The 26,063-nt window shown below is 42.0% G+C and overlaps 1 protein-coding gene across 1 annotated transcript in view; it reads right to left on the reverse strand.

The window, feature by feature from the left end:
- Nucleotides 1-26,063, reverse strand: part of ephb2a (eph receptor B2a) — a 60,895-nt gene that overhangs the window by 4,257 nt on the left and 30,575 nt on the right. Inside the window, exons 2-11 of the mRNA XM_053317041.1 lie at nt 25,944-26,008; nt 16,220-16,904; nt 6,000-6,155; nt 3,645-3,980; nt 3,432-3,556; nt 3,140-3,302; nt 2,615-2,723; nt 1,216-1,283; nt 899-1,021; nt 91-338 (exon numbers count right to left, since the gene is read on the reverse strand). Of these exons, the coding sequence (XP_053173016.1) occupies nt 91-338; nt 899-1,021; nt 1,216-1,283; nt 2,615-2,723; nt 3,140-3,302; nt 3,432-3,556; nt 3,645-3,980; nt 6,000-6,155; nt 16,220-16,904; nt 25,944-26,008 (2,078 nt within the window). The remainder of the gene's footprint in view (nt 1-90; nt 339-898; nt 1,022-1,215; nt 1,284-2,614; nt 2,724-3,139; nt 3,303-3,431; nt 3,557-3,644; nt 3,981-5,999; nt 6,156-16,219; nt 16,905-25,943; nt 26,009-26,063) is intronic.

A 26,063-nucleotide genomic window follows, 5' to 3' on the forward strand; every position in this document is an offset into this window, starting at 1 on the left:
CTCTGGTCTGATCTGAAAAAGTATTACAGTAAGTGTAATGAGATGCATGTGTAGATCAGGATCAACTTGTTCATCTGTCAGTGTTTTTACCCTGAGGAAGGAGTCGAGGGATCCGTTCTCCATGAACTCGGTGATAATCATCACAGGGCTGCTCTTGGTCACTACCCCCTCCAGGTGGATGATGTTGGGGTGGTCAAACTGGCCCATGATGGATGCCTCGCTCAGGAAGTCCCTCCTCTGGCGTTCAGTGTAACCCGTCTTTAGTGTCTTAATGGCCACCAGGATCTCTCTCTTCCCAGGTTGCCGCAGGTTTCCACTGCAAACCTCCCCAAACTCACCTAACAAGAAGATGGAGGCAGACAATAGAGGGTGAATGATATTAAAGTCAAAACACTACAGCTTTCACCCCAAAATGTTTACTGTATTTCAACTTCAGCTACAGTATTACCATTTTATTTATTATTAATGTTATTTGTTTTTAAACTTGTTTCTCTTTTTTTCTATGAACAGTTCATTTGGAATCTTTTGCTTATGTATTACCAGAAGACATATATTTAGTAAAATAGTGGTGTCTTGTAATCCCATGTGGAATGTGTCAGATGTTTGGCATGACACAGAAAGAAGAATAGAAGTTAAAAAACTAAATTAAAACTTACATTGTAATTGTAAAATAATGAAATTCATAGTAACTGAACTAGTCTCACTATCAGAATTTTCTATGACATAATCTTGATAAGAATGATACATGAGCTGTGTTCTTATCTTGCTAGACAGTAATATGACATGTGGCATGGATATGGCCTGAAGTACCAAGCACTGAAGAGTTCCAATAAGTCCAGACACCTTCTGAAAACCTCACCCACATCATCATCTTTTTGATGGACTGGTTCTACTTCACCTGCACCTATCACTTGTTCAATCTTGACACAGGTAATGTCGATCTCCTTGGCAAACTCTCTCACTGCCTCGTTAGGGTCTTCATATGTGAAGGGGTCGATGTAGATCTTCATTCCTGGTGACACTTCAATAGAGAGATAAAAAAAGGACAGCAACAGCTATACACCCAAAGCAGAAAAAATAAAAGCAGAGCTAAAAGATCCTGAAATCTGAATATACTTCCTGATCCATCAGTTGTGCCAGCTGTGAGTCTGATGATTAGACTCAACTATGCCAACAGCCTGTAACATACTGTGTACTGTAAAAAGTGTTACTTACTGTGACCACTGGTATAATGTTGGAGTTTGTCTGTGTAGTCTGATTCTGGTCTCTCTGCTGAACTCCTCCTGCTAATGACAAACATACACAGAAACTTTTTTTGATAGCAAATCTCTCTTGAGTACATACAGTAATGTCTATTTTTAAGTGTACAGTGAGGGATCCTCTGGAATGTACACCAATTTCATAACTCAAAATGCCTTTGAACTATCTTCCTAGTTCCTAGTCGGAAATTTCAACTGGAACGCCCCCGTAATCTGATCTGCGACTCGGAAAGTCGGGCGTACACCACCAGCCCCGACCTCAACAGCGTGAATGTCGTAGTAACATCCTGTTTATTAGCACTTTTGTCTCATTTGTATCTCATTAAATCAGTTGTACACACAGCATTGTCCAACTTCTTGTACGAGGAAAACACAGCAAAATGTATTTTGTATTGTATTGCAATCAGTGGCTAACCTGGATAAAACTGGTTTTCAGACTTCAGTAAACTGGAACAATACAAACTTGGGTGTGACGTCATTCCCAGCTCCAAGTTCAGATTTCTGAGGTAAATGGACCGCACAATCTTTTACCCCACTCACTATGGGAGTGCATGAAGGGTTTTTTTTAAAGAATTTTTCGAGCATAGACGCCTTTATTTGACAGTAAAGAGACAGGAAATTACGGGAGAGAGAGGGGGGTGTGACATGCAGCAAAGGTCGACCGGCCGGGACTCGAACCAGGGTCTGCTGCGTATATCATGCTCTCTTAACCACTCGACCACGTGCATGAAGGTTTTGAGCTCCTGAGCTCTTTGTTAGATCTTTATGTTTGCTGAGGATGTCTGCAGTGGATTGGAGTGAGTCTCTTTTGATTCAAATTCTGAGCTAGAGTGCATTTATTTTATTTTAAACTGTGTTGTTACAAGCAGTTAATGGATTGTAGAACACTGATCTCAATTTCAGTTGGGAGCAGATCGTCCATGTTTGTGGGTTAGGTTTAGGGTTAGGGTTATTGTCATCTAAGGGGTTGGCTGGAGTGGCTGTGGAGGTATCTGGCCATAAAGTTTTCCAGTCTGTTATATGATCCACTTTCTCCATGAACAGGTCCAGGTGTGCAACGATAAACGTTTGTATGATTTGTTGACAGTAACACAGTACAGTGATGCAGCTAACTGAAGTAGATCACTACGATGAATCTCACTAATGTAGTCATTGATCACTGACTCAATGACTACGTGTAATGTGACAGGGGTTGCTTGTAGTGACTAACCAAAAGAGAATTGTCACTAAAGTTCTTTTTTAGTTCATTTTTATTTTGTGACAGTGACAGTACTTGAACAGTTGTTGGGGTTCGGTACAATCAAGATAACATATGCTAATATATCATTTCATGGCTTGCAACATTACCAACCCACCTGCAGCAGACAATTACGAAGACAGTGATGGCAATGATGAGGACGACTCCTGCAGCAGCTGAACCAATGATGAGGGGGAGCTTCTCCTGGATACTGGAGTTATATTCCTCTACAAGGCAAAAGACAGAAAATGAAGATGAAGACTGAACACCATTCTGACACAAGATTCTACTTCAAAAAAGTGTCAATAGCAAGTATATACCTAACACAGAGGTTGCCAAGATGTGAAGCTTTGACTAGCAAGTGGTAGCAGGTCAGGTTGTAGTGGGTGGTGGTGGTCTACTGAAGTGCATTATATTGAAAAGTGTTCCTAATATTTTGCCCACCTTATCTATGTTAATGGAGTGGACAAAATATTAGGAACACCATTCAATGTAATGCACCAAAGTACACCAACACCTACTATGAGCACAATAATAAGCTTTGTAAAAGTAGAATTTGTGGCAGAGCTGTTGTATTGGATTGCATTGGCTGTTGAATGTATGTACAGACTTAGTTGGCCAGTAAACCAATTGGCACTCATACCTTCAGTCATGGTTTGGAAGTACATTTTGCCACTGAAGCGGCCAAATCCAGCGACAGTCCGAGCCCGAACCTGAAAGACGTAGATGGTTCCAGGCTTCAGGCCCCGTATGACTGCAGTGTTGGTCTGACTCCTTGTTAGAGATGAGTTCCACTCTGCCTGGTTCTAAAAAATGCACATCAGATAATGATGTGTCAGTAAATAAAGATGAATGAGATACTGTTAATGAGTCACTTCAGTGGTAATTATCTCCGGGAGTTTGTGACAAAGTCTTTATCATCAACACTGCTGTACCTTCTCATAGTATTGCAGTTCATAGTCTAGGATGACTCCATTGGGCTGATCAGGTTGGGACCAGGACAGTGTGATGCTGTTCGGGGTTCTGCTGACCTGGTGGATGATGGACACTGCTGATGGAGCTGAGAATGACCCAAAAGGAAGCAAAGTTAACAGCTGTTGAGGAAAAGTTTATTTGCCAAGTCTGGCAAAGTGTTGCGATCGACTCACCAGCCTGGTTGGTAGTGATGTTAACAGATGCGTACTGTGGTGAATGAGGGCTCTGTTCTGACACGCCGTTCACAGCTTGTATTTCAAAGGTGTACTGGGTGTGAGCCAGGAGGTCACTGATGTGGACACGGGTGTCTGTCAGTCCCAGCTGACGAGGCACAAACTGCACGTTGTCTCCGCAGCGAGTGCAGCCACCACGCCCACTGCCACAGCTCTTACAGATGATGTTGTAGACGACATCTTCCCGGCCACCGCCCTCCTGCGGGGGGCTCCACTCCAACCTCAGAGAAGTCTCATTCACCATGGAGATGACGTTTTGTGGAGCTGATGGAACAGCTGGAAAAGAGAGAGAGAGAGAGAGAGAATAATGTAATGTTAGACAAGGTAAGATACTTCACATGTCAAGCAGGCAACAGTAGGACAGATACCAAAAATACTTTTCCCCCTTCAATTTTCTTTTTAGGTAGAGGTTTATATACCCCCATTATTCATTTTAAAAAGGGTTTCCTGCTGATGTCTCCTACTTCAATGTAAAGTGTACTTGCAATGGAGGTTTCAAGTTCCCACGTCCTACTTCTGTAAGTTGAAAATAGGACCACGATTAGCTTGCAAATTATCTGTGATGTCACAATCATATTCACAGATTCACATTTTTCAATGAGCTGAGAAACTTTTCTCCTTTAGCAGATGAGTGTGAAAATATCTGAACATACAGTACATCATTCTGCACAGTGAAGATCTAGTATTCAACTGTAGGAACAAGAATAACTACAGAAGCAAATGTGTTATACTTGGATCACAAAGAATTTTGTCTTGTTCATATTCTGTACTTTTTTTGTATTTTGCTAGATCGTGACTATTCATCACTATTTTTGTTACTTTTTTTCTTAAATTGACTAGAGGTCGATTGCATAAGCCTGTGGTTTCTTGACCTTTCCTGTCACATTTATTTTATTTCTCTCTTCACTTCTGAGCCATGGATTCAGGAGGGGCAGTACCCTCACTCTTTACCATTATACTGAAGGGGTCATGGAGTTTGGCCCTTCAGTCTGCATGTGTGGATGTAGACTGGCTTATTAAGTACGTCCACATTCTCAAGTATGTTCTCAGTTTGTGTTGGGCTCTGCCTGACTTGTGGTTTGGTCACCTATTCTATTTGTGATTATCATGGTGTGAAGAGAGGCTGTCTGGAAGAGAAAGCATTAAAAAATGATTAAGATTGTCATAAAATATTCAAATGAAAAGATCAGTCCACTCAGGGGTGCCAATGGATGTCTGACCTAAGACCCCTCCCTCTGTGGTGAAGAGGGAGGTGAGTCCAAAAGTGAAGCTCTCCGTTTGCCAGCCAATCTACGTTCCAGCCCAAAATATGGTCATGAGCTTTGAAGATAGAATATAGTTGGAGAGATGGATTTTTACTTAAAGACTGTGTAAAGTGAATTCAAACATTTTCTTCTAAACACATTAAATAGGTCATAAATGTATTTCTAAAAAAGGTGTAAAAAGCATTTCAACCATTTAGATTTGAATTGTGGAGCTAGGCTTCACAAACTGTGTTTCAACATTTCTGTGTTCAGGATTTAGTGGGCGGGTCTGAAAATCACCACCCACCCCTGCTGCTGTAGAGGTATAAATACATTCAGTCAGCAAGGCAAGGCAAGGCAAGGCAGTTTTATTTATATAGCGCATTTCATAAACAATGGAAATTCAATGTGCTTTACATAAAACAGAAAAACATGTAATTTGAGAAACTTAAAGTAGTAGTGTGCAGCACACTGCACACTACTACTACAGCAGTCTACAGTTAGCCAGTTAGCCAGTTAGCTGAGTTAGCCGCCGAACTAGTCAACGAGCTAGCAGCTGAGTTAGCAGCAGAAAGCTCTCAGACATAGCGTCCATGTTTCGGACACTTGGTAGGGGGCGGGGTTTCAGCGAACTCGGCGGGCACGCCCACAGCTTTTGGGAGCAGAGAAAGAGGCTGAGTTTTACACAACTTTGAAGCCTAATTTCATATATTTGGCATTTTTTTCATTCATCATTCAAATTTGGCAGGGTGGTTAACAACACTCTTTTTTGTGGTATGTCAAACTCAGAAAACATATTTATTCTTACTTTACATGGACTTTAAGGCCTGTTTGGCTCTCCTAGTTCAGTCTCAGTCATTGCAGAAACATAAATTAAACCTCAAGGTTAAATAAACCTCAATATTCATGAGTTACAAATGATTTAAGAGTAAACTAGCCCCAGTGATATAGATTCAAACAGCCCAATGCTTTGTAATTTGTAGACTGCATAGATGGATAAGTATTTTTAATCTTACAATTTGCATTACATTGACAGCTGGCGTATACATACTAGTACAGGGCATCTGTGGAGGATCGGAGTCGGAGCGGTAATAGCCATTGCGGCAGACGCAGTTTGTTGCTCCCTCGTTGGTAGTTCTGCTGTTGATGGGGCACTGCAGACATCGGTGGTCTCCCTGTGCAACCTTAAAGAAGCCTGATACACAAGCTGGAGGAGGAGATGGAGAGTGCACAGAGAAGAGAGAGGACAAAAGACAAAAGAAAGAAGTGATGAGAACAATAAGATTAGAAACAAAGTGTCTGATGAAATTAATCTGTAATGTCAACTTGATATCATGTTGGCTGCCGGCAGCTTCGGTATCAAAAACATCAGTATTAGTATTAGCCTAAAATACTGTGTCTGAGGTCTAGTCCATCTCTACATTTTCCCCACAGCATATGTTTAGTCATGATAGCACAGACATCTGCATCTCATAAAGGTCAGCTCATTGAAGTGACACGTACTGGGCCTCCTTCAGATGCTGTCAGTTCTGCTGTCCACAGGAACAAAAAACATGTTATGCATGTGGAGCAGAGGATACTGTCTGTACTCTTTACATAAGATGATCAGTCAGTAAAATGTGAAAGAAAGAAATCTGTACTATCAATGTTTTGTTTTCCATCCATTTTTTGTTTCTGTGTAAATGCATAATGGCAGATGCCACCTGTGCCATGGTGACTTCAAAAGCAATATATATATATATATATATATATATATATATATATATATATATATATATATATATATATATATATATATATACACATACACACAATAACAAATCACAAGCTTTAAAAGTTCATATTTCTTGCATTGGTACAGGAATGAATTGAATTATAGTGTGTAGTGTAAAGGTGAATCTACTGTAAATAACTGAACTGAACTGCATTGATATAAAAGACACACAGAAACACAAAAGTTCTTAAATGTAAATGGTCCATTGCACATATTTCAGTCTGAGGTAGACCAAGTCACTGCACTGACACTGCAATGATAAATGTGTAATTGATATTTTGTGACCTTAGAATTATGAAGTTCCACCTGTGTTCACAGTGGTTTTGAGATGTTGAGGTTAAAAGTTTTCACATCCTACCAAAACTGATATACACTATAGTTTATTTGTCAAAATAACAGACACCCTCAATATACTCTAAATATATAATATCCAAATCCTATATAGGCCTATATAATCTGCTGAGGCTTCAGATAAAGTAGTTATTTTGTTGAAAATATGAAGATACATCTTAATTTCTTTCAATACAGAAAACTGATGCATCAGCTTCTCAAGGGAGTTATGATTTATGATATTTGGGCAGACAAGAATTTCCTCCAAGCTCCATTAGAAAATAATCCCTCTCAAAGATGCCAGCTGTTGCAATAATGTTTATATTGTGGGTGTGGTGGAAGGCGCTGAAGGGTGAGATATGCAGGGGTTCTTGCAGAGGTAGACCTCTGAAGCAGTGAATATTGAGGTAACCCAGGATTTTGAAATTGAACTCTCTCACCGAACCAACGAGGCAGCAGAGACTGGCTTTTTCTTGTGTGTCTCCTGAGATTCGTTGCCAGAAAGTCAATGTTGCTAGCAGCCAGAGAGAAGGAACAAGTGACATGAGAAGGCAAACCGGTATCGCTCCTCCAAGACTGTCACAGGACATCATTCAGAGATGCAAGAAGCTAGATGGAGTGAAAAAGCAGCTAAGGAGAAGGGACTGCGGTATGCTATGGTATACCTGGCCATTCTGAGAGTTGTCGTTGACAATATCAGACATAGTTTCACTTTGCCTCAGATTGTCTTTCGTCAAAAGCCTGATGACTGAAATACCCTTTCCAGGATTTAGTTTTGTGAACTATTGTGTGAGTTACAGACCCTTTCCAAAAAATTTGAATATCATGGAAAAGTTGTTTGATTTCCATAATTCCATTCAAAAAGTTAAACTTTCATAGATTATAGATTCAGGGCACACAATTTAAACGATTTCAAGTATTTATTTGTTTATTTTTACATAATTTGGGCTTCCAGCTCATAAAACCCACGAAAACAGGAATTCAAAAAATTAGAATACTGTGAAGAAATCACTATTTACTTCTCAGTTTTTGCAGAAAAAAAAGAAAGAAATTAGGATCACATCAAATCAATCAAAATATGGTACTTTCAAAATGATATGTCAATATTCAATACTTGGTTGGGAATCCCTTTGCCTTAATCACTGCCTCGATGCGACGTGGCATTGAGGCAATCAGCCTGTGGCATTGCCTGGGAGTTATGGAAGCCCAGATTTCCTTGATGCTTGCTGTCAGCTCTTCTTTGTTGTTGGGTCTGGTGCCCCTCATTTTCCTCTTGAGAATACCCCATAGATTCTCAATGGGGTTTAGGTCCGGCGAGTTGGCTGGCCAGTCAAGCACTGTGATAGCATGAGCATCAAACCAGGTTTTGGTGCTTCTGGCGGTATGGGCAGGGGCCAGGTCCTGCTGGAAGATGAAATCTGCATCTCCATACAGATCCTCAGTAGAAGGAATCATGAAGTCCTGAACTCTAAAACATTCTGGTAGACTGTTGCAGTGACCTTGGATTTAAGAAAGCAGAGTTTACCAACACCTGCACCGGACATTGCAGCCCAAATCATGACTGACTGTGGATATTTCACACTGGACCTCAAGCAGCTTGGGTTCTGTTCCTCACCCGTCTTCCTCCAAACCCTTGGACCTTGATTCCCGAATGAAAGGCACACTTTACTTTCATCGGAAAAGAGGACCTTGGACCACTGGCCAACAGTCCAGTCCTTCTTCTCCTTGGCCCAGTTGAGACGCTTCCTACGTTGCCTCAGGTTTAGAAGTGGCTTGACCCGAGGAACCCGACAGTTGTAGCCCATCTCCCGGATGCGTCTGAATGTGGTGGTTTTTGAAGCTGTGACTCCCGCCTCATTCCACTCTTTCTGGATCTCTGCCAGATTCTTGAATCTTCTCTGTTTGATAATCCGCTGAAGCCCACAGTCATCTCTTTTGCTGGTGCATCTTCTCCTGCCACATTTTGCCCTTCCACTAGACTTTCCATTGATATGCTTGGACACAGCACTCTGTGAACAGCCAGCCTCCTTAGCTATGAACTTTTGTGGCTTACCCATCCTATAGGAGGGTATCAATGATGGTCTTCTGGCCAGTTGTCATGTCTGCAGTCTTCCCCATATTGAACCAAACTGAGACAACTGAACCAAACTGAAGCAATTTAATTAAAAAAATAAAATTTGGACTTCAGATTACTCCAGTGTATTGTTAAAGAGTAAAAGTTATGGTAAACCATCTTGTTCTATCAGATGCCAAAATATTGGCAAAGAGGCCTGGAGAAACAGTTGCCCAGTCTTATTCACCTGCACCAAGTGGGTTAAGTTGCTGTATTCACTCATTGTTAACAAATGGGAAGACATCCTTGAGTTTTCCCCTCTACAGAGGAACAAAAAAGGGGTTTTCCTTGAGCCCACTGATCTTTGTGGTGGCAGTTGAGCCTTGAGCAGCAGCCAATAATGCAATTAAGGGCATTTATGTTCTGAAAACAGAACATAAATTACTTTTTTTATGCAGATGATGTTTTGTTATTAACCACAAAAAACACAGAAACAATGTTACCATATTGTTTGAGACATCAATGGTCTCTCTCTCTTATGTCAGGGTACAGGATACATTGTGGAAAATGTGTGTTGGAGTGCCCACTAACTATTAGGAAAAATTGGTGGTTTAAATGGCTTCCTTCAAGTTTAGTGTATTTGGGCATCAGGATTACCTCAGGTCTAAAAAATATAATGGCAGAAAACTCTCCTAAAATGTAATTGAATTATACTACTGGGTAAAAAATAAACATTCTAAAAATATTAAGAGTTCCACAAATACAACTGTATTACATATCTCTTACCTTTGAGTTTCCCTTCTCTTCTTTAAAACAGAACAAAATTATGTACTGCTAATAAGGATGGGGTTCCCAGTCTACCAAGAATGGAATGGAATAACTATAGTAAGGGAAACTTGGCGAGTATCACACCACATGACAGGGTGAAAGCCTTCCTTTGCTGAGAAAATCATCACTTTGGTATATCAAACTATTGATGAAGTGGGAATTATCTTAATTGAAAATCTTTTTGAAAATGACAATTTACGTCATTTGAACAGATGATAGGTAAATATAAAATTGTAAAAAAGATTTTTTGAAATACCTTCAACTGAGAAGCTGTATAATGTCTACACAAAGAAAACCCTCCCTAACAACTCAAACATATATAAAATATTTCAAAGCAATTGGTTGACTATGGGAAGAGCATCTAGATTTTATTATCTTGGTGTAATATGTCACGGGAAGTGCATGTGATATCTGTTAAACAATGTTTTAATGTTAACCTTAAGGTTACGTTTAGTAAAATTACAAAGTTATTAATATTATCCTAAGATTTGACCGCTAAATAGATGATTCCGTGCCAATTGAGTGTAAACATCCAACATGTTAATGACAAAGTGAAGTGCTCGTCTTCATTCCTAAATCCTCTTTCAAGATATCTCAAGACAAATCCAAGCCAGTTATGTTAAAATCTAGTCCTGGCAAATCAACACAACAGTAACATTAGCCATCTCCTTGACAACAACACGGAGTACAAACCAACCGTATAATCAGCCAACATATTGCTATTGGACGCACAGGGGTTGCACTTAACGTTACATGTTCACCACATCTAGCCAACCCTAAATTAGCCGCCTTGAATCCTACAATCAGTCATCATATATTAATATCACTTGTTAGTAAGTATTAATCCAGTCAGAAAAAGTAGATCTGTAATTCAGCAGTTCAGGTCAAGTTACTTTCAAACTCTCATGTGGTCACATGACGGCTCAACAAGCATATGAAGACCACGTGATTTAATTGGGTCTAATGCATGAATAATAATAGGCCTAGAGAAGACTATATTGTGTATGATGAAGAAATGAGATGAAATAGGGCTGGAATTTGAAATGCATACCATAAGTTAAATATTACTGATATGTGAAAATACACACACACACACAATAACCATATACAACAGTTAAAGTTGTATTCATTACATCATCAACAATCATTATTTCAGTGAATGCTTTTGCACAGACTTTCTCTTCAACTCATATGAACACTACTTTCTTTAAGGCAGCTTCACAAACTTTACCTCCTCTGTCAGGTGATACAAAACCACCCTTTCACATAAGAAATATGTTTGAGGTAGATGTGCTAAGAATAATTAATGCTCTAAAAACATCCAAAGCAAAAGATGTGTTTGAGCTGGGATACTTCCATGCTTAAAGACTTAAGAACATCTCACAAAGATACTAAATCAGTCCTTCTCCCAGGGAGTATTCCCAAGTGCCTGGAAAACAGCTATCATTACACGGATTCTAAAATCTGGTAGCCCTCTCTCTACCTGCAATTATAGACCAATCAGTATCTTACCAGTACATCAAAGATAGCAGAGAAATGGGTTGCAGAACAACCTGAACAACACCTTTTCCATGCATCCAATGCAGTTTGGATTTAGAGCCAAAAACTCCACCGAGACGGCCAGCTGCTTCTTTATAGAGAAAATTAAAGCATTACTGTTGGGGCTGTGTTTTAGATCTTAGGAAAGCCTTTGACACTGTAAATCATGCTGTCCTCCTGTCTAAGTTATCTTCTTTTAATTTCTCACCAGATGACCTTAGTTGGATAGAGTCTGACCTCTCCAACCGATCGCAAATTGTTAGAGTTGATAATCATCAATCTACTGCTCTCAGCTTTTCCACTAGTGTCCCACAAGGATCCATATTGGGCCCACTCCTATTTAGCCTATATGTAAATGATTTGTCCTGAGATAGACACTGTAATGTACGCGGATGACACTGTAATATATGTACACAGCAATACAAAAAGTCAGGTTGCCTCCATCTTTACTAATGCAATGACTTATATTACTGAATGGTTAAACCATTGACGTCTACAACTAAAAGTGTCAAAAACACGAGCATGTATTTTACTAAGAAAGCCAATAATACTGTTGAGCCACACATACTTGTACTTGGACAAAGACTAGAAATTGTTAAAGAGGTCAAATACCTTGGGATCGTGATAGATTCTTATCTTTCTTTTAAAACTCAGATTAAGAAAGTCTGCAACAGGGTAAAGTACAACCTGGAAAATTTTAGATACATTAGGAATTGTGTGTCAACTGAGGCAGCTACAGTGTACATGAATGCCATGATCATATACTAACTTACTGTTTAACACATTGGTCACAGGCAAGTAGCTCAACCTTGAGACCACTGGAATCATTATGTATGTATGTATGTGTGTGTGTGTGTGTGTGTGTGTGTGTGTGTGTGTATATATATATATATATATATATATATATATATATATATATATATATATATATATATATATATATATATATATATATATATATATATATATGTATATATATATACATATATATATACACACATACATACATATACATACTGTACATACACATATACACACACCATGAAAACTCTTGACAAGAAACCTTATAGCTTTCACCACTGCAACATACGGGAAAAATATAATCTTTTGAGCTGGGAAAACCTAATAAAATACACAAACATATGCCTCACTTACAAAATAATTCATGGTCTGGCTCCTCCTCCACTCAGTAGCTTTGTTAGGCGATGAGTAAATCCAAATCAGATCACTAGAGGAGTCACTGCATTATCAAGAGGAAACCACATTATACCACTGTGAAAATCTGCTGCTAGACAATCTGCCTTCTCAATCAAAGCAGCACATGATTGGAACGCTGTACCAATCCACATCAGGGACATTACCATTTACAGGTCTTTTTCTAGACAACATGGCTCATAAGTCTCCAAATCTGTCAGCACTAATCTGGATAAACCCATCACCTTACAAAACTGACCTGTTGCTAAAACTGTTGCCTTTAAATCTGTTTCTTGATTTTAGGCTGCCAACTCACACCTGGCCAGGGACAACAGATGAAAACTAGCCTTTGGGCTAATTCTGGCATATTTGCTAGACAGACTTAGCATGTATGTGGTATGTCTCAATTTGTGAAAGCTGCTCACAATCAAAGACATAAGGATAGTTGTTATTGCCATCCGGAGTTTCCACAATATGTTCACCAATCAAGTATATCTTTCAAAGTGACCACAGTATATTCAATTCAACATGTTTGTGACAGTCAAATGTTCTATGAAATATAATCATTCCATGGTTTTGGCATTTCTCTATGTACAGAGGACAGATTACCTGCTGCTATATGGTTGAGGCACATCCCACAGATGTGGAATCTACATGTAAGCCTATATATCTATGGGATCTTGGAAGAAAAAAAATAACAGCAATTTGGGGACTTCATTTAACCTTAATTCAACAACAAAACAGCTGGAAGAAACCATAAAAATGTGTAGACCAACATCTAAATAAATCTAGAAGGTAGTGAAGAAGATTCTAGTGATGAGGCAACTAAATCCATCTCCTGAATGATGAGCTGTTATGCAGTAAAGAATACAATTAGGGCCATATAACGCCAAGCAGAACCTTTCCACTAAACGCATAGAACATAACAGCTTTGGCCTCTGAATGCTATAAAGACATACATTTAAATATACACCATGAAAATGAGACTATCATTTCACAGATGAAAACTACAGTAGAGTAAACATGATCCTTATACAATACACACAGAAACACACACTTCTTAAAAAGAGGGGGCTATCACATCATAGGCCATGTGTGTCATTAAACTTCACATTCCTACATCAGCAGCAGTTCCCCATTCAGCCGCAAAGCTTAATCCCACAAAGCATTGCAGGGATAATTGAGTCCTGGCTGGAGAGTTTTTAGTTAGAAAAATCCTTTGACCTTCATCTGCAGACCATCAAATGAAGTATTGTTCTCTGCTGTGTGTCAAAAAGGATCATGTCACATGTGAAGTCCTCACTCAGCCAAGATGCAGTAAAGATTAATGATATGCATCAGATAGAGACTAAAATACCAGGGTAATGTGCCCAGCTGTCAGGCACAAGACAAGACCTGGAACCCAAATATAAATGAATCCGAATCATTGCATATCTCCGAAAATACTCCGATCCAAATCCAGGCTGCATTTTAATATAACACTATTATCCATTTGTTAGTTGTTTTTTTTTAAGACACAGTTTAAAATTGAGTTTCTTCCCTTAAGCTAGCAGTTGCTTTTGTTGAAAGGTAAAACAAATTTCCAGCCATCATCTGCATAGTCAAAAGAAGCAGAAGTCACCTGAATATAAGCAGTTTAGGATCTTGGGGTGAAATTCGGACTTATCTTACAATAATGTAATTATCAACATCATCATGTCTATATACGGACTTATCATATGATACATAGACATGACTATCATTTTTGACCTCAGTATTGCCACACTTCACATTAGCAGCTAAGAGGCTATTCATGTCACATTGGCTAAACAAGTAGGGCCCTATTTTAACAATCTATAGCGCGTGGCGCAAGTGCCTTTGGGGCGTATCCAAATCCACTTTTGCTATTTTAACGGCGGAAAAATGGTCACTGTACCAGACGCATGGTCTAAAAGGGATGGACATAACAATAATAATAATAATAATAATAATAATAATAATACTACATTTTATTTATAATGCGCTTTTACAAGTGCTCAAAGATGCTTTACAGAGAACACAAAAAATATAGAACAAAGTGGAGTAAACAATGTAGAAGGTTAAAAAAAGACATAAAATGAAAAGAACAAACAATGTAGAAGGTTAAAAAGATATAAAATGGAAAGAGGCTAAAAGAACAGTTTACAGGTTAAAAGCCAGTTTAAAAAGGTCTGTTTTTAGGAGTGATTTGAAGGTATGGGGGTCTGTACAGTCTCTGATGGGTTTGGGGAGTGAGTTCCAGAGGGTGGGGGCGGCAGTGGAGAAGGCTCTGTCCCCCCAAGTTCGGTGCTTGGTCCGAGGGCACGGGAGGGGGTGTAAGTCCCCTCATTAATCATAGGCGTGTTTTGGGAGTAACACGCGGTAAACCAATCAGAGTGTCATCTCCCATTCCCTTTAATATCAAGGAGCGCTCTCACAATGGTGGATTGCTATTATAACGGCACATTTACCCAGCAATGCATTTCAATAATAACATGAGTTACTTTTGCTGAAAGGAAAGTTGGCTGATGAGCTGCTAACCTCACATTTAATTCATATAAAGGAAGAATATGGACATATAACCAACCAGTGTGATGAGTGTAGAGGTGTGTGTGGTTATACTGCAGCAGTCTGGTGTCATCAGCTGATTTAATAAACAGTGAGTGGCTGTGTGTAATAGCACTGCGCTCTGTGCAGCATCAAATGCTTTCATAGGTTGTTAGGACTGTCCACAACGGTGCTCTCCATTTTTTTACAATTAATTAAATCTGATAAATATTATGATCCTTTTATGTGTAATGTTTTGCATGTTTGTGTGCTGCTGTGCGTCTGTGTGGTAACAAGCACAGTGTCTGCGCCTATATACCCCCCTATATAGGAGCATATTGGACTCTTGATGATGCGGCCCTTAAATAACAGTAACATAAGCACCAGTGACTTTAGACCTGTTTTTTTTTTGGTCAGTAGTGCAATCGCTTTCCTCTGCCTCAAAATAGCAACGCGCCACCAATGTGCCTGACCACACCTCATTTTGAGACCAACACGCCCATAGGCGCACAGACTAGTGCAAGTGCATTTGTTATTTAGACAACGTGGGCGCAGGAAGAGAAAATGACAACTGCGCCAGGGGAAACTAACAAAGACACATGCGCCACGCACGCCATCCGCTGTGCGCCGACTGCAAGATAGGGCCCTTAATGTCTTCCATTCTTCACTGTGTACGTCCTGAGTGGAGACTGCAGAAGAATCAATATCATCCAATAAAAAGGAGGTATCGTTACAGGTCTAGTGTTGTAGATGGAATTAAAATGACGTTGTTGATAGTGCACCAAAGCGTATGACAGACCAAACTGCCTACATACTTATCCCTGGAGTCATGCTGCTATTGTGGTTAGAACTGTATGATAATGATTATTACCAACATTTCAGCTGACTAAATACAATCTTCTGCCCCTGAAATAAGAGGGTAAACAGCATGCCTAAGAAGCCACATGTCTGTTGTGACCAAAAATTTAAAAAAACTAAGCAGAAGTGTCTTCCAGTTTTAAGTCCTTACCTCTGCAGACTGTACCATTCTCCAGCGCTTCGTAGCCAGCTTTACACATGCAGCGCCCGATGGGTACCATCCACTCCCCATCGCCGTTACAATACAGCTTGATGGGAACATCGACCTCCTCGCCATTAGGAACACACACCCCTCTGGCTGCCACCAGGGAGGTGCTCTCTGCTCCGGACAGAGTCTCAGGGAAAAGGGCGCCATTCTGGATCACGCTGGGACATTTCCTGTAGAAGACTCGTACAGCGATGAGTGACATACAGGCACCGTAATCCTGGAAAGCGAGGTAGAAGCCATTGCGTGAAACAGGTCCAAAACTCCGAACTTCACTGTTGATCTTCATGATGCGGCCCCCGAGGTCGACCTGAGAGAAGCTCTCATCAGCTGCTATAGTGTCCACTTTCACCCAGGGGTTCTCCATCCATGGCGGGGACGTTTTAGTGGCTGTGTCCGAGTCAGACTCATAGTAGTACAGGTTAAAGGTCTCTTTGCAGGAGCCGGGGACGTTGGGTATTGAACTGCAGTCACGTACTGAGAACTTCATCTGGACGTGGATGCGCTGAGCACCACGCCGACGGATGTACTTAGTGCGTACCCAGTTGTTCTGGCTACTATCGAAGACATTGCAAACCTGATATGTTCGGATGGTGTTCATGTTTTCGTTGTAGCCGCTAACTTCTTCCCACTAAAAGAGAGAGGAGAAAAAAATTACAGATACAATGACACACAAAACATGTACAAAACCTGTAACCTATAAATATCTTGGCAGTAGCAGTTATTCTTAAAGGTCAGTCGTCCATTGGATTGCCCAAATGTAAAACTCCCTTCTCCAACAGCTGTTTCTAAAGGTAGATTATACAGTGGTCTCCAACACTGCTCCTGGAGAGCTACTGCCCTGCATGTTTTAGGTATCTCCACCACTCTAACACTCAATCAATCAATCAATCAATCTTTATTTGTATAGCGCCAAATCACAACAAAGTTATCTCAAGGCACTTTCCACATAGAGTAGGTTCTAAACCGAACTCTTCAGGTTTTAACTTTAAAGAGACCCAACATTCTCACATGAGCAACAGTGGCGAGAAAAAAACTTCCTTTTAACAAGAAGAAACCTCAGGCAGAACCAGACTCAGAGTGGGAGAACATCTGCCTCGACCGATTGGGGTAGAGAGGAGAGAAAGGAAGGATAGAGGAGAGAAGCACAATGAAAATCAACAATGGAGCTAGAAGGTCCGGGACTGGAATCTGTCATCCAGACGTCTACAGGCCCAGATTACCTGTGAGACGAGAAAGCACAGACAACTCCGGGGAAGAAGTTTAGGTTATTGAATGCATTAATAGAACATGAATGTTAATGGATATAGATGGATGGACAGAGAGAGAGAGAGAGGGAGAAGGAGAAGGAGAGAGGAGCTCAGTGCATCATGGGAGTCCCCCGGCAATCTAAGCCTATAGCAGCATAAGTCAAGAGCTCAAAGAGCCCTAACTATAAGCTTTATCAAAAAGGAAAGTTTTAAGCCTACTCTTAAATGTAGGGAGGGTGTCTGCCCCCCGGACCAAATCTGGGAGATGGTTCCACAGGAGAGGAGCCTGATAGCTGAAGGCTCTACCTCCTGTTCTACTTTTAGAGATACTAGGAACCACAAGTAGACCTGCATGCTAGGAGCACGGTGTTCTAGTAGGTACATAAGGTACTATCAGCTCTTTAAGATATGATGGAGCCTGATCATTAAGAGCTTTGAAGGTGAGGAGAAGGTTTTTGAATTCTATTCTGAATTTTACGGGAAGCCAATGCAGTGAAGCCAAGATGGGAGTAATGTGATCTCTCTTTCTAGTTTTTGTCAGAACACGAGCAGCTGCATTCTGGACCAGCTGGAGAGTCTTTAGAGACTTGTTAGGACAGCCTGATAATAATGAATTACAGTAGTCCAGCCTAGAAGTAACAAATGCATGGACTAGGTTTTCAGCATCATTTTGAGACAGGATGTGTCTAATTTTTGCAATATTACGCAGATGAAAGAAGGCAGTCCTTGAAATGTGTTTTATGTGGGAATTAAAGGACAAATCCTGATCAAAGATAACTCCTAGGTTCCTTACAGTGGAGCTGGGGGCCAGAGTAATGCCATCCAGAGTAGTTATTTCATTTGATAATGAATTTCTAAGGTGTTTACCCTAACCCTAACACACCTGATTCTAATTATGAACTCATTATCAAGCAGCTGAAGCTCATCAAGGGCTTGATAATGAGCTAATAATTATAGATTAGAATTAGAATCAGGTGTGTTAGAGTGGTGGAGCTACCTAAAACATGCAGGACAGTAGCTCTCCATGGTTTTAGACCATTGCAATACACATTCACACTTGTTCTGTTGGAGATTATTAATCCAAGCCTTCAAGCCTTTTCTCTTGTAAAAGTGAAATAAATGCATTATTTAGACTGTTTTGTCTTTTTGAGCTCCTCAACATCATCACTGTACAAAGATTCTGTATATTTTATATAGAATTTTAATGCATTGGCTGTTATATATGTCATTAAATTCCAGCATTTCCTCCATCATGATTTAATGTCAGTCCTCCTTAAAGGGCGAGTTCACATTTCTCTGAAAACAACAGTCAGGTGCCCAAATTTGTTCATACTGACCATGAGAACATTCCTTCATAATACAATTCTAATGTATGTGTATTACACCACACACACACACACACACACACACACACACACACACACACACACACACACACACACACACACACACACACACACACACACCAATGATGGATGACTAACAAAGGCTAAAGGACAGTAGCTGTGCTGAAGGGGACAAGTTAATACTGTTCTCATTTTACTGGCTTTACGTGTTTATTTTAATTTTTGTAATGAATCTGTTTCTTTTCTTAGAGTCTCATCAGCTGTGTGTCATTCAATGAGTCATAATCTATGGAGAGTGGCCCAAACATGACTATGGGTTCTTCACTGGTGTTTGAGTACACAAGGTCACTTGTCAAGGAGACACAAACATAGATAGTGTTATTCTTCTGATGAGGTCAGTTTCTCTGTCAGCCAGAGGATATTTCAGATGTTCTGAGACACTCTCACTAAGTGTTATATAATAGTCATATCTGAAAGTTGATTATTTATGTATCTACTGCATATATTGTCCTGTATGCAGTAGCCTACATATAGATCATGCATAAAGCCACATATATTTTTTAAAAAGGTACATGTCTATTTTAGATGCAATCATTATATTTAATTTAAATATGGAGGAATATTTCATGTTGGAGGAAAGAGACAGTGTGCCCCAATTCAACACTGTATATTAATGTTATGTTTCTTGCTCTGGTTTCTCTCACATGGCCCACAGACCTGCACATTAGGAAGGCCTAAACTGAATTATATACAGTATATGTATATGTCTCTTGCTCTGTGTGAGCTGTCATAGGCAAGAAAAGGATGCTGTAGAATTTGTCCCTCATCAATTACATTGGAATCCTGTCATTAAGGGAATGTCTTCATCACTGGTATGGACAGGATGAAGGATCACAGCTACCAAAAACTGAATCAATGTACATACAATCTAGACTTGTAAAAATGTGAACCTATCCTTTAATGATGATGGTGCACTACTTTTGGTAGTTGATACAGAAGAAATTGATACATCATTTTGTTGTAACAGGAAGTTATAAGGAAGCCATCGGTTTCAAAGCTGTATAAGTCAAAAGTAAAATGATTACTAAATAAACATAATTTACTTTGTAGTATTCATTGCTTTCAGAATCTTTCCTTTTCATCTGTAAACAGTGAGACAGCAGTCTCCCTAAACTGGAACATGGACTGTTGTAAGGCAACCAAGGACTATTTTCATTATCGATTAAATGTGTCGATTAGTGCCTCGCTTAATCGATTAGTTGCAGGGTTTCCCGCAGAAAATGTGTTAGTTAAGGTGGTGGGGAGCAGTGGGGGGGGTTGTATTTTGTCACTTTCCTTCAATTTAAGATATTCTCTGAACTATATTATATAGTAATTACTTATTGAGTATACACTTTAGTAGTTTTATTCTCTGAACTACAGTCACCTGCAACTTCTTTAGGAACACATGCAATACAATATAATTCAATCCAATACAACAGCTCTGCTATAAATTCTGCTTTTTTTGAAGTTTATACATTTTCAGTTTTTGTTGACATTGTCAAAAGAGTGATAATTCTACTTTGTTTATTACTGAGGTTATACTAAGTGGTGGTGGTGTGACTCCTCTTGTATGTTAATGGAGTGGACAAAATATTAGGAACACCATTCAATATAATGCACCCTAATACACCACAATCTCTCAATAATGAACATAAAGCAGAATTTTCACCTTCTTGTCAAAAAATGTATGAACTTCATAAATGTAGAATAAATAGCAGAGCTGCTGTATTGGATTAAATTAGATCGCTAAAGTTAAACCATTGAGTCTATTTTATAGTTAACTTATTCTCTGAACTACATTTTATGGTAATTACAAGTTATAGGCTATAGTATTATACAGTTAAGTATGATATTCAGCTTCAGTAGCATTAGCATCACGTTTTTGTTGAATCTGCCTCTCTCTCTCTCTTCAGGTCTGTTAGATGAGAAACATCTGAGTGACTTAAAATTGAGGTTTTGTAACATCAGCTGATAAAACGCGCAGCACCGCAGCATTTTACACATTATGCCGTTAATATCAGCTGTTTAGTTGGAGCTGTTCATATCTCTGAGCCGATTAGCCTGAACCTTGTTACTATAGTAACGTCACAGTTACCTGTCTGAGGATTACCGTTGTTCATGGTGACATCACATGGAGCTGTTTTCATTAGTGTTTCGGGCTCTGCTGTTTTTTTCTGAGCAGGTTCTGCCTCAGATGATGTAGATTTATGTTTTAACCAGCGGCCTGTGTTTGTTTCCTTAAACTTAATATCACTGTTAGCTTGTCTGTGTTTGTTTCCTTAAACTTAATATCGGATGGTTACAGAGGTAACCGTGGTTCTATGAATGAAGGTCAACACGCCACCGTATGGGTCACTCTCTCCGAGGGTGAGCTGTTTCAGGAGACAATGTAGCAAATTAACACCTCCGCCCAGCGGGCGCAATCAGAGCCTATTAATACAGCTGTGCGATCACCTGCTCACTCTCTTTTTCTCGACTGAGGCCAAACTAGCCTTCTGAATTCAAAAACTGGCTAATAAGGGGCTGCAAGCCCATTGTCCTACCCTCAATAGGGATGTGACGGTCAGATACAGCCGCCACATAGCCCCGTAAGGTGGACTCTGTCAATCCTTTCTCCAACAGGGACTGCAAAAATAAGAGGACTGCCCGTGTCCCACAAGAGACTGGGTCCCATCCCTTCTCTGCACACCACAGGCAAAACCGTTTCCATCTGCCAGCATAAAGCACCCTAGTAGAGGGAGCTCTGGCTGCCTGCAGGGTAGCCATAACAGCAGGACTCAAACTGCTGAGCGGCTCCCATCTAGAGGCCAGACATGCAGCCTGTAAATCCCCGGATTCGGGTGCCAGAGCTGTCCCTGAGCCTGTGACAGCATGTCCGGTCTGACTGGGAGGCACCATGGGGTCCCTGCCAGCAGCCTCTGCAAAGTTGCCATCCATGGTTGATGTGGCCAATCTGGGGCCACAAGCAGAACCCTGGCCTCCATCATCCCCACCCTGGCCAGAACGGCTGGTACGAGGGGAAAGGGAGGAAATGCATACAGCAAGCCCTGGGGCCACTGGCCCGCAAGAGCGTCCACCCCCAATGTTCCCGCTGGACCTGCTATGGAGTACCATAGTGGGCAATGGGCGGTCTCCCGTGAGGCAAAGAGGTCCACCTGGGCCTCTCCGAAGCAAGACCAAATGGCTTCCACAATCTGCGGGTGAAGCCGCCATTCCCCTGGCCTGGGGCCGCCCCTGGACAGGAGGTCTGCTGCCACGTTCACTGCCCCTGGCAAGTAGATGGCCTTCATGGACACACCCTGTGCATGAGCCCAGAGGAGGAGCTTGTGTGCCAAGTCGTGCAGGGACCCCGACCGCAGTCCGCCCTGCCGGTTGACGTAAGCGACCACAGTTGAATTGTCGGTCCGAACCAACACATGCTTCCCCCGAATTGCAGGAAGGAAATACACCAAGGCTCGATACACTGCCTCCAGTTTGAGCAGGTTGATGTGAGCCCCTCTCCAAAAGGGACCCCACAGGCCCCGGACCGGGTGGGTCTCCCATAGGGCCCCCCAGCCTGCTTTTGAGGCGTCGGTAGTTATGGTCACCCTTGAGCACACCGGCCCCAGTGGAACTCCCTCCCTGAGGCCTAGGGCTGTGGTCCACCACGCAAGTGCCGGAAGGCAAATTGCAGACACCAGGATAGCCCTCAGGCCATCCTCGGAAGGGCACACTCTGTGCCTGGCAAGCCAACGCTGCAGCGGCCGCATGTGAAGCAACCCCAGGGGCACCACCTGGGACGCTGCTGCCATGAGGCCCAACAGCCTCCGGCCACACTTCACTAAGATGTGCTTGCCCACAGTCAACTGTGACAAGCTGTCCATCAGCACCGCTGTCCTCTTCAAGGTGAGGACAGCTCTCATTAAGGTCGAATCCAGAACCAAACCCAGATATTCCACCCTCCTTGATGGAACAAGGCAACTCTTCTACCTGTTCAAGGCCAGCCCCAGGTTCTTGAGGTGGTTCAACACCATCAAGGTGTCGAGCCGGGCCTGACGCTCTGACGGGGACCAGCCAATCGTCCAGGTAATTCAAAATATGAATGCCCTGGCGACGGAGAGGTGCCAGCGCTGCCTCCATGCACTTTGTGAAGGTGCGAGGAGACAAGGACAGGCCGAACGGGAGGACGGCGTACTGGTCTAGTCTGTATCCTGACTCCAGTGTATTTAGTACCCAAGGGCACCGAGTACACTGGCGCCAGTGAGCAAGGTGCTGAGGAGTGAAGCGTGAAGCCGGAGGCTGACAACCGTCAGCGCCGGCCACCAGCTGACCCCGGTCTGCCACCTCTATGACCAGAGTTTCCACTGCACTCATAGCGAAAGGAACGCTGGCGAGCCGGGCCGCCCCGGACTGGGAACCCCTGGGCAGCAGGCTGCGGCGCCCTGGAGGCTGTAGAGCTGACTTGAAAGGATCCACGACCTCAACGCAAGCGTGAGGCCGGCACATCCCTCACAGAGTGCGTCAGCTCCCTCGCCCTACGAGACTGCTCCAAGGCAGCCTCACAGGGTGGACCAAAGACCTCTCCTGGCACCACTGGAGCTGCCAGCACAGCAATGCAATCCTGGTCGGACAGATTGGATTGTGACAGCCAGACTTGGCGGCGTGCCTGGACCATGGAGGCCATTGATTGGCCAAGGGCTTGGGCATGCGCACTGGTGCTCCGCAGCAACATGTCCGCAACACGGAGCATCTCCGTCATCTCATCACTCGGGGCTGCTGAAGCCAAATCCTGCAGCAGACCCTCCAAATAAAGCAGCAACAAAGAATTGGTGCACGCCAGCCTGGCCGCCAACGCTGAGGCATGATAAGCTCTCCGCCCGCAGACCAGCTTGGCCCAGGGCAATGGCTGGAGAGGGAAAAACCTCACAATCGCCGTCCTTTGACATGGTCTGGCAAGCCAAGACTGCCACTCGGACTCAGCAGAAAGACACAGGCGACAGGTGTGGATAAAAGCCTCAGGTAGCGTACAACCTCCCGGCCGCAGTGGCTCCTCTCAGCTCGAAAAACAATCAGGACTCAGTCAGTACAGTCAGTCATCACCTGGCCGAAGACCACAACAGTAACCCAGCCACGTGAGGTAGCGTTCTCCCTCACGGGAAAAGAGGCTCCCCGCAGCGCCACACTATTCCAGACAAAAATCCAAAAATCCGCACACTCTTCCTTACTGTGAGCAACAAGCTGTTCTTGTAGGAAGAAGGCAGATAAGTACGTATATATTGATAAGCCACATAAAATGTCTCAGTCTTGAACAAATACTCACGCACTCCAGGAGGAGAAAAAGAGAGTGAGCAGGTGATCGCACAGCTGTATTAATAGGCTCTGATTGCGCCCGCCCAGCTCTGATAGCTTCTCTGTGTTATGCTAGCAGGAGATACAGAGAGCTACAGGTGTGTTCAGGGTCAAAGTCAGACAGTCAGACACAGCGGTTTCGGCCAGTCTGAAATTCAGGCCCTACATAGCCTACATATATACATATATATAGCCTATATATATATATATTTTTTTTTTTTTTTTTTTTTTTGTTTTGTTTTGTTTTGTTTTGTTTTTGGAAGACGTTGAACAGTTGTTTGGACTTTAAAATGGTGAAAAATGTGTATCAGTGTTTCCAAACATACAGATATTGTGTTTTGAGAGTTTATTGTCATATAAGACAAAAAAAAAACAGAACTAGATCACGTTTAAGGAGATGGAATCAGATCATTTTTACTTTTTTCCTTCAAAAATGACTCAAAATGATTAATCAGTTTATCAAAATAGTGGGCAATTGATTGGCAACTAATCAATTAATCGACTAATTGTTGCAGCTCTAGACTGCTGATGATCCTCAGAGGATACTTCTCAATTCAACTGACAGTAAAATACTGATGAGCTCATTGTCTTTTTGTTTGAAGCTAATTCCAACAAAAGAGCACGATGTGAGGGTTTCCAGCCATCCATCAAAAGATCAAACGTGCAGCTGCTGTCACACTGTATCACATATGCATTGGAGTGTTGGCTACAGGCGGGGAGTTCCAGTCCTCTGAAATGAGGCCAACGCGGAAGTAAATTAGAACTGCATTCTAGCAAAAGGCCACCAGGGGGCGACCGTCTCTATACAAGTCAATGGAGAATTCACCAACTTCTCACTTGATTTCTAACCTCAGTAAACGTTTTCAAAATGTGTTTATGGTCTCAATCGCTAGTTTAAAGCCTTCTTCAATGCAGTATGATGTTCATTTGTGAAATTTTGGCCCTCGCAACCTCCCCGCTCCGCTGTTGGCCCCGCCCATGGCCCCGCCTCATGCCCATATAAGTAGAATCCGTGTTTTTATTTTTCCCTGCATGCACCTGAAATTTTCAAGATGGCGCTGCCTAGATTCGAAACTATTGGCATCCGAGCAGCAGTCCACAAACCAATGGGTGACTTTTATACAGTCTGTAGCCGCGTTTCCACTGCAGAGTAGGACCCCTCGGCGACGTCATGAGTTTCGATCGCAACGTAATCGTTGTTTGACAGTTTCGACTGTGACGTCACCCTGGCTGGTCACAAAAAGCATAACAACAATGAACACCAACACAACAACAACGAAGAAGGATGGAAGGAGTTGAGGCAGTAGCCGCGTTTCTGGTTTGTACATCTTCTTGCTGTTTTCTTGTTGTTTACAGCGGTGTCTGCTACGCTAATGCTCCCCTTCTGCTGGATTTTAAAAATGCCTGTTGTTTTGTTGCTTTCTGATGGCGTCAGAGCCTGCTCTAGGTTTAGCCAATCAGCGCCGGGTTTACCTCAAGCCCCACCCAGGAGCTTTTCAGGGCTAAACGGAGTACCTACCCTGGAGTAGGTACTCCGTTGGCCCCTGTAAAAGTTCCTGTAAATGGCCCTGTGGGGGAGGTTCCTACAGTGGAGACACGCACCAACGGGGCTGGCCCCGTAAAATTACCCCGAAGTTCCTGCAGTGGAAACGCGCCTTATGGTAGGCTACATATTTTAAAAGAATGTTGGTTTGCTCCACTCACCCCCTGTGATGGGTAGATGGTCCAACCCAGTTCTGCTGTTGCTGTTGTTGAATCCATTAGCACCTCTGCAGGAGACACAAATGAAAAGGTCAGACATAGAAATTATAATTCTGATTTCAA

This window comes from Scomber japonicus, chromosome 4 (assembly GCF_027409825.1).
Source record: "Scomber japonicus isolate fScoJap1 chromosome 4, fScoJap1.pri, whole genome shotgun sequence".
Lineage (NCBI taxonomy): Eukaryota > Metazoa > Chordata > Actinopteri > Scombriformes > Scombridae > Scomber > Scomber japonicus.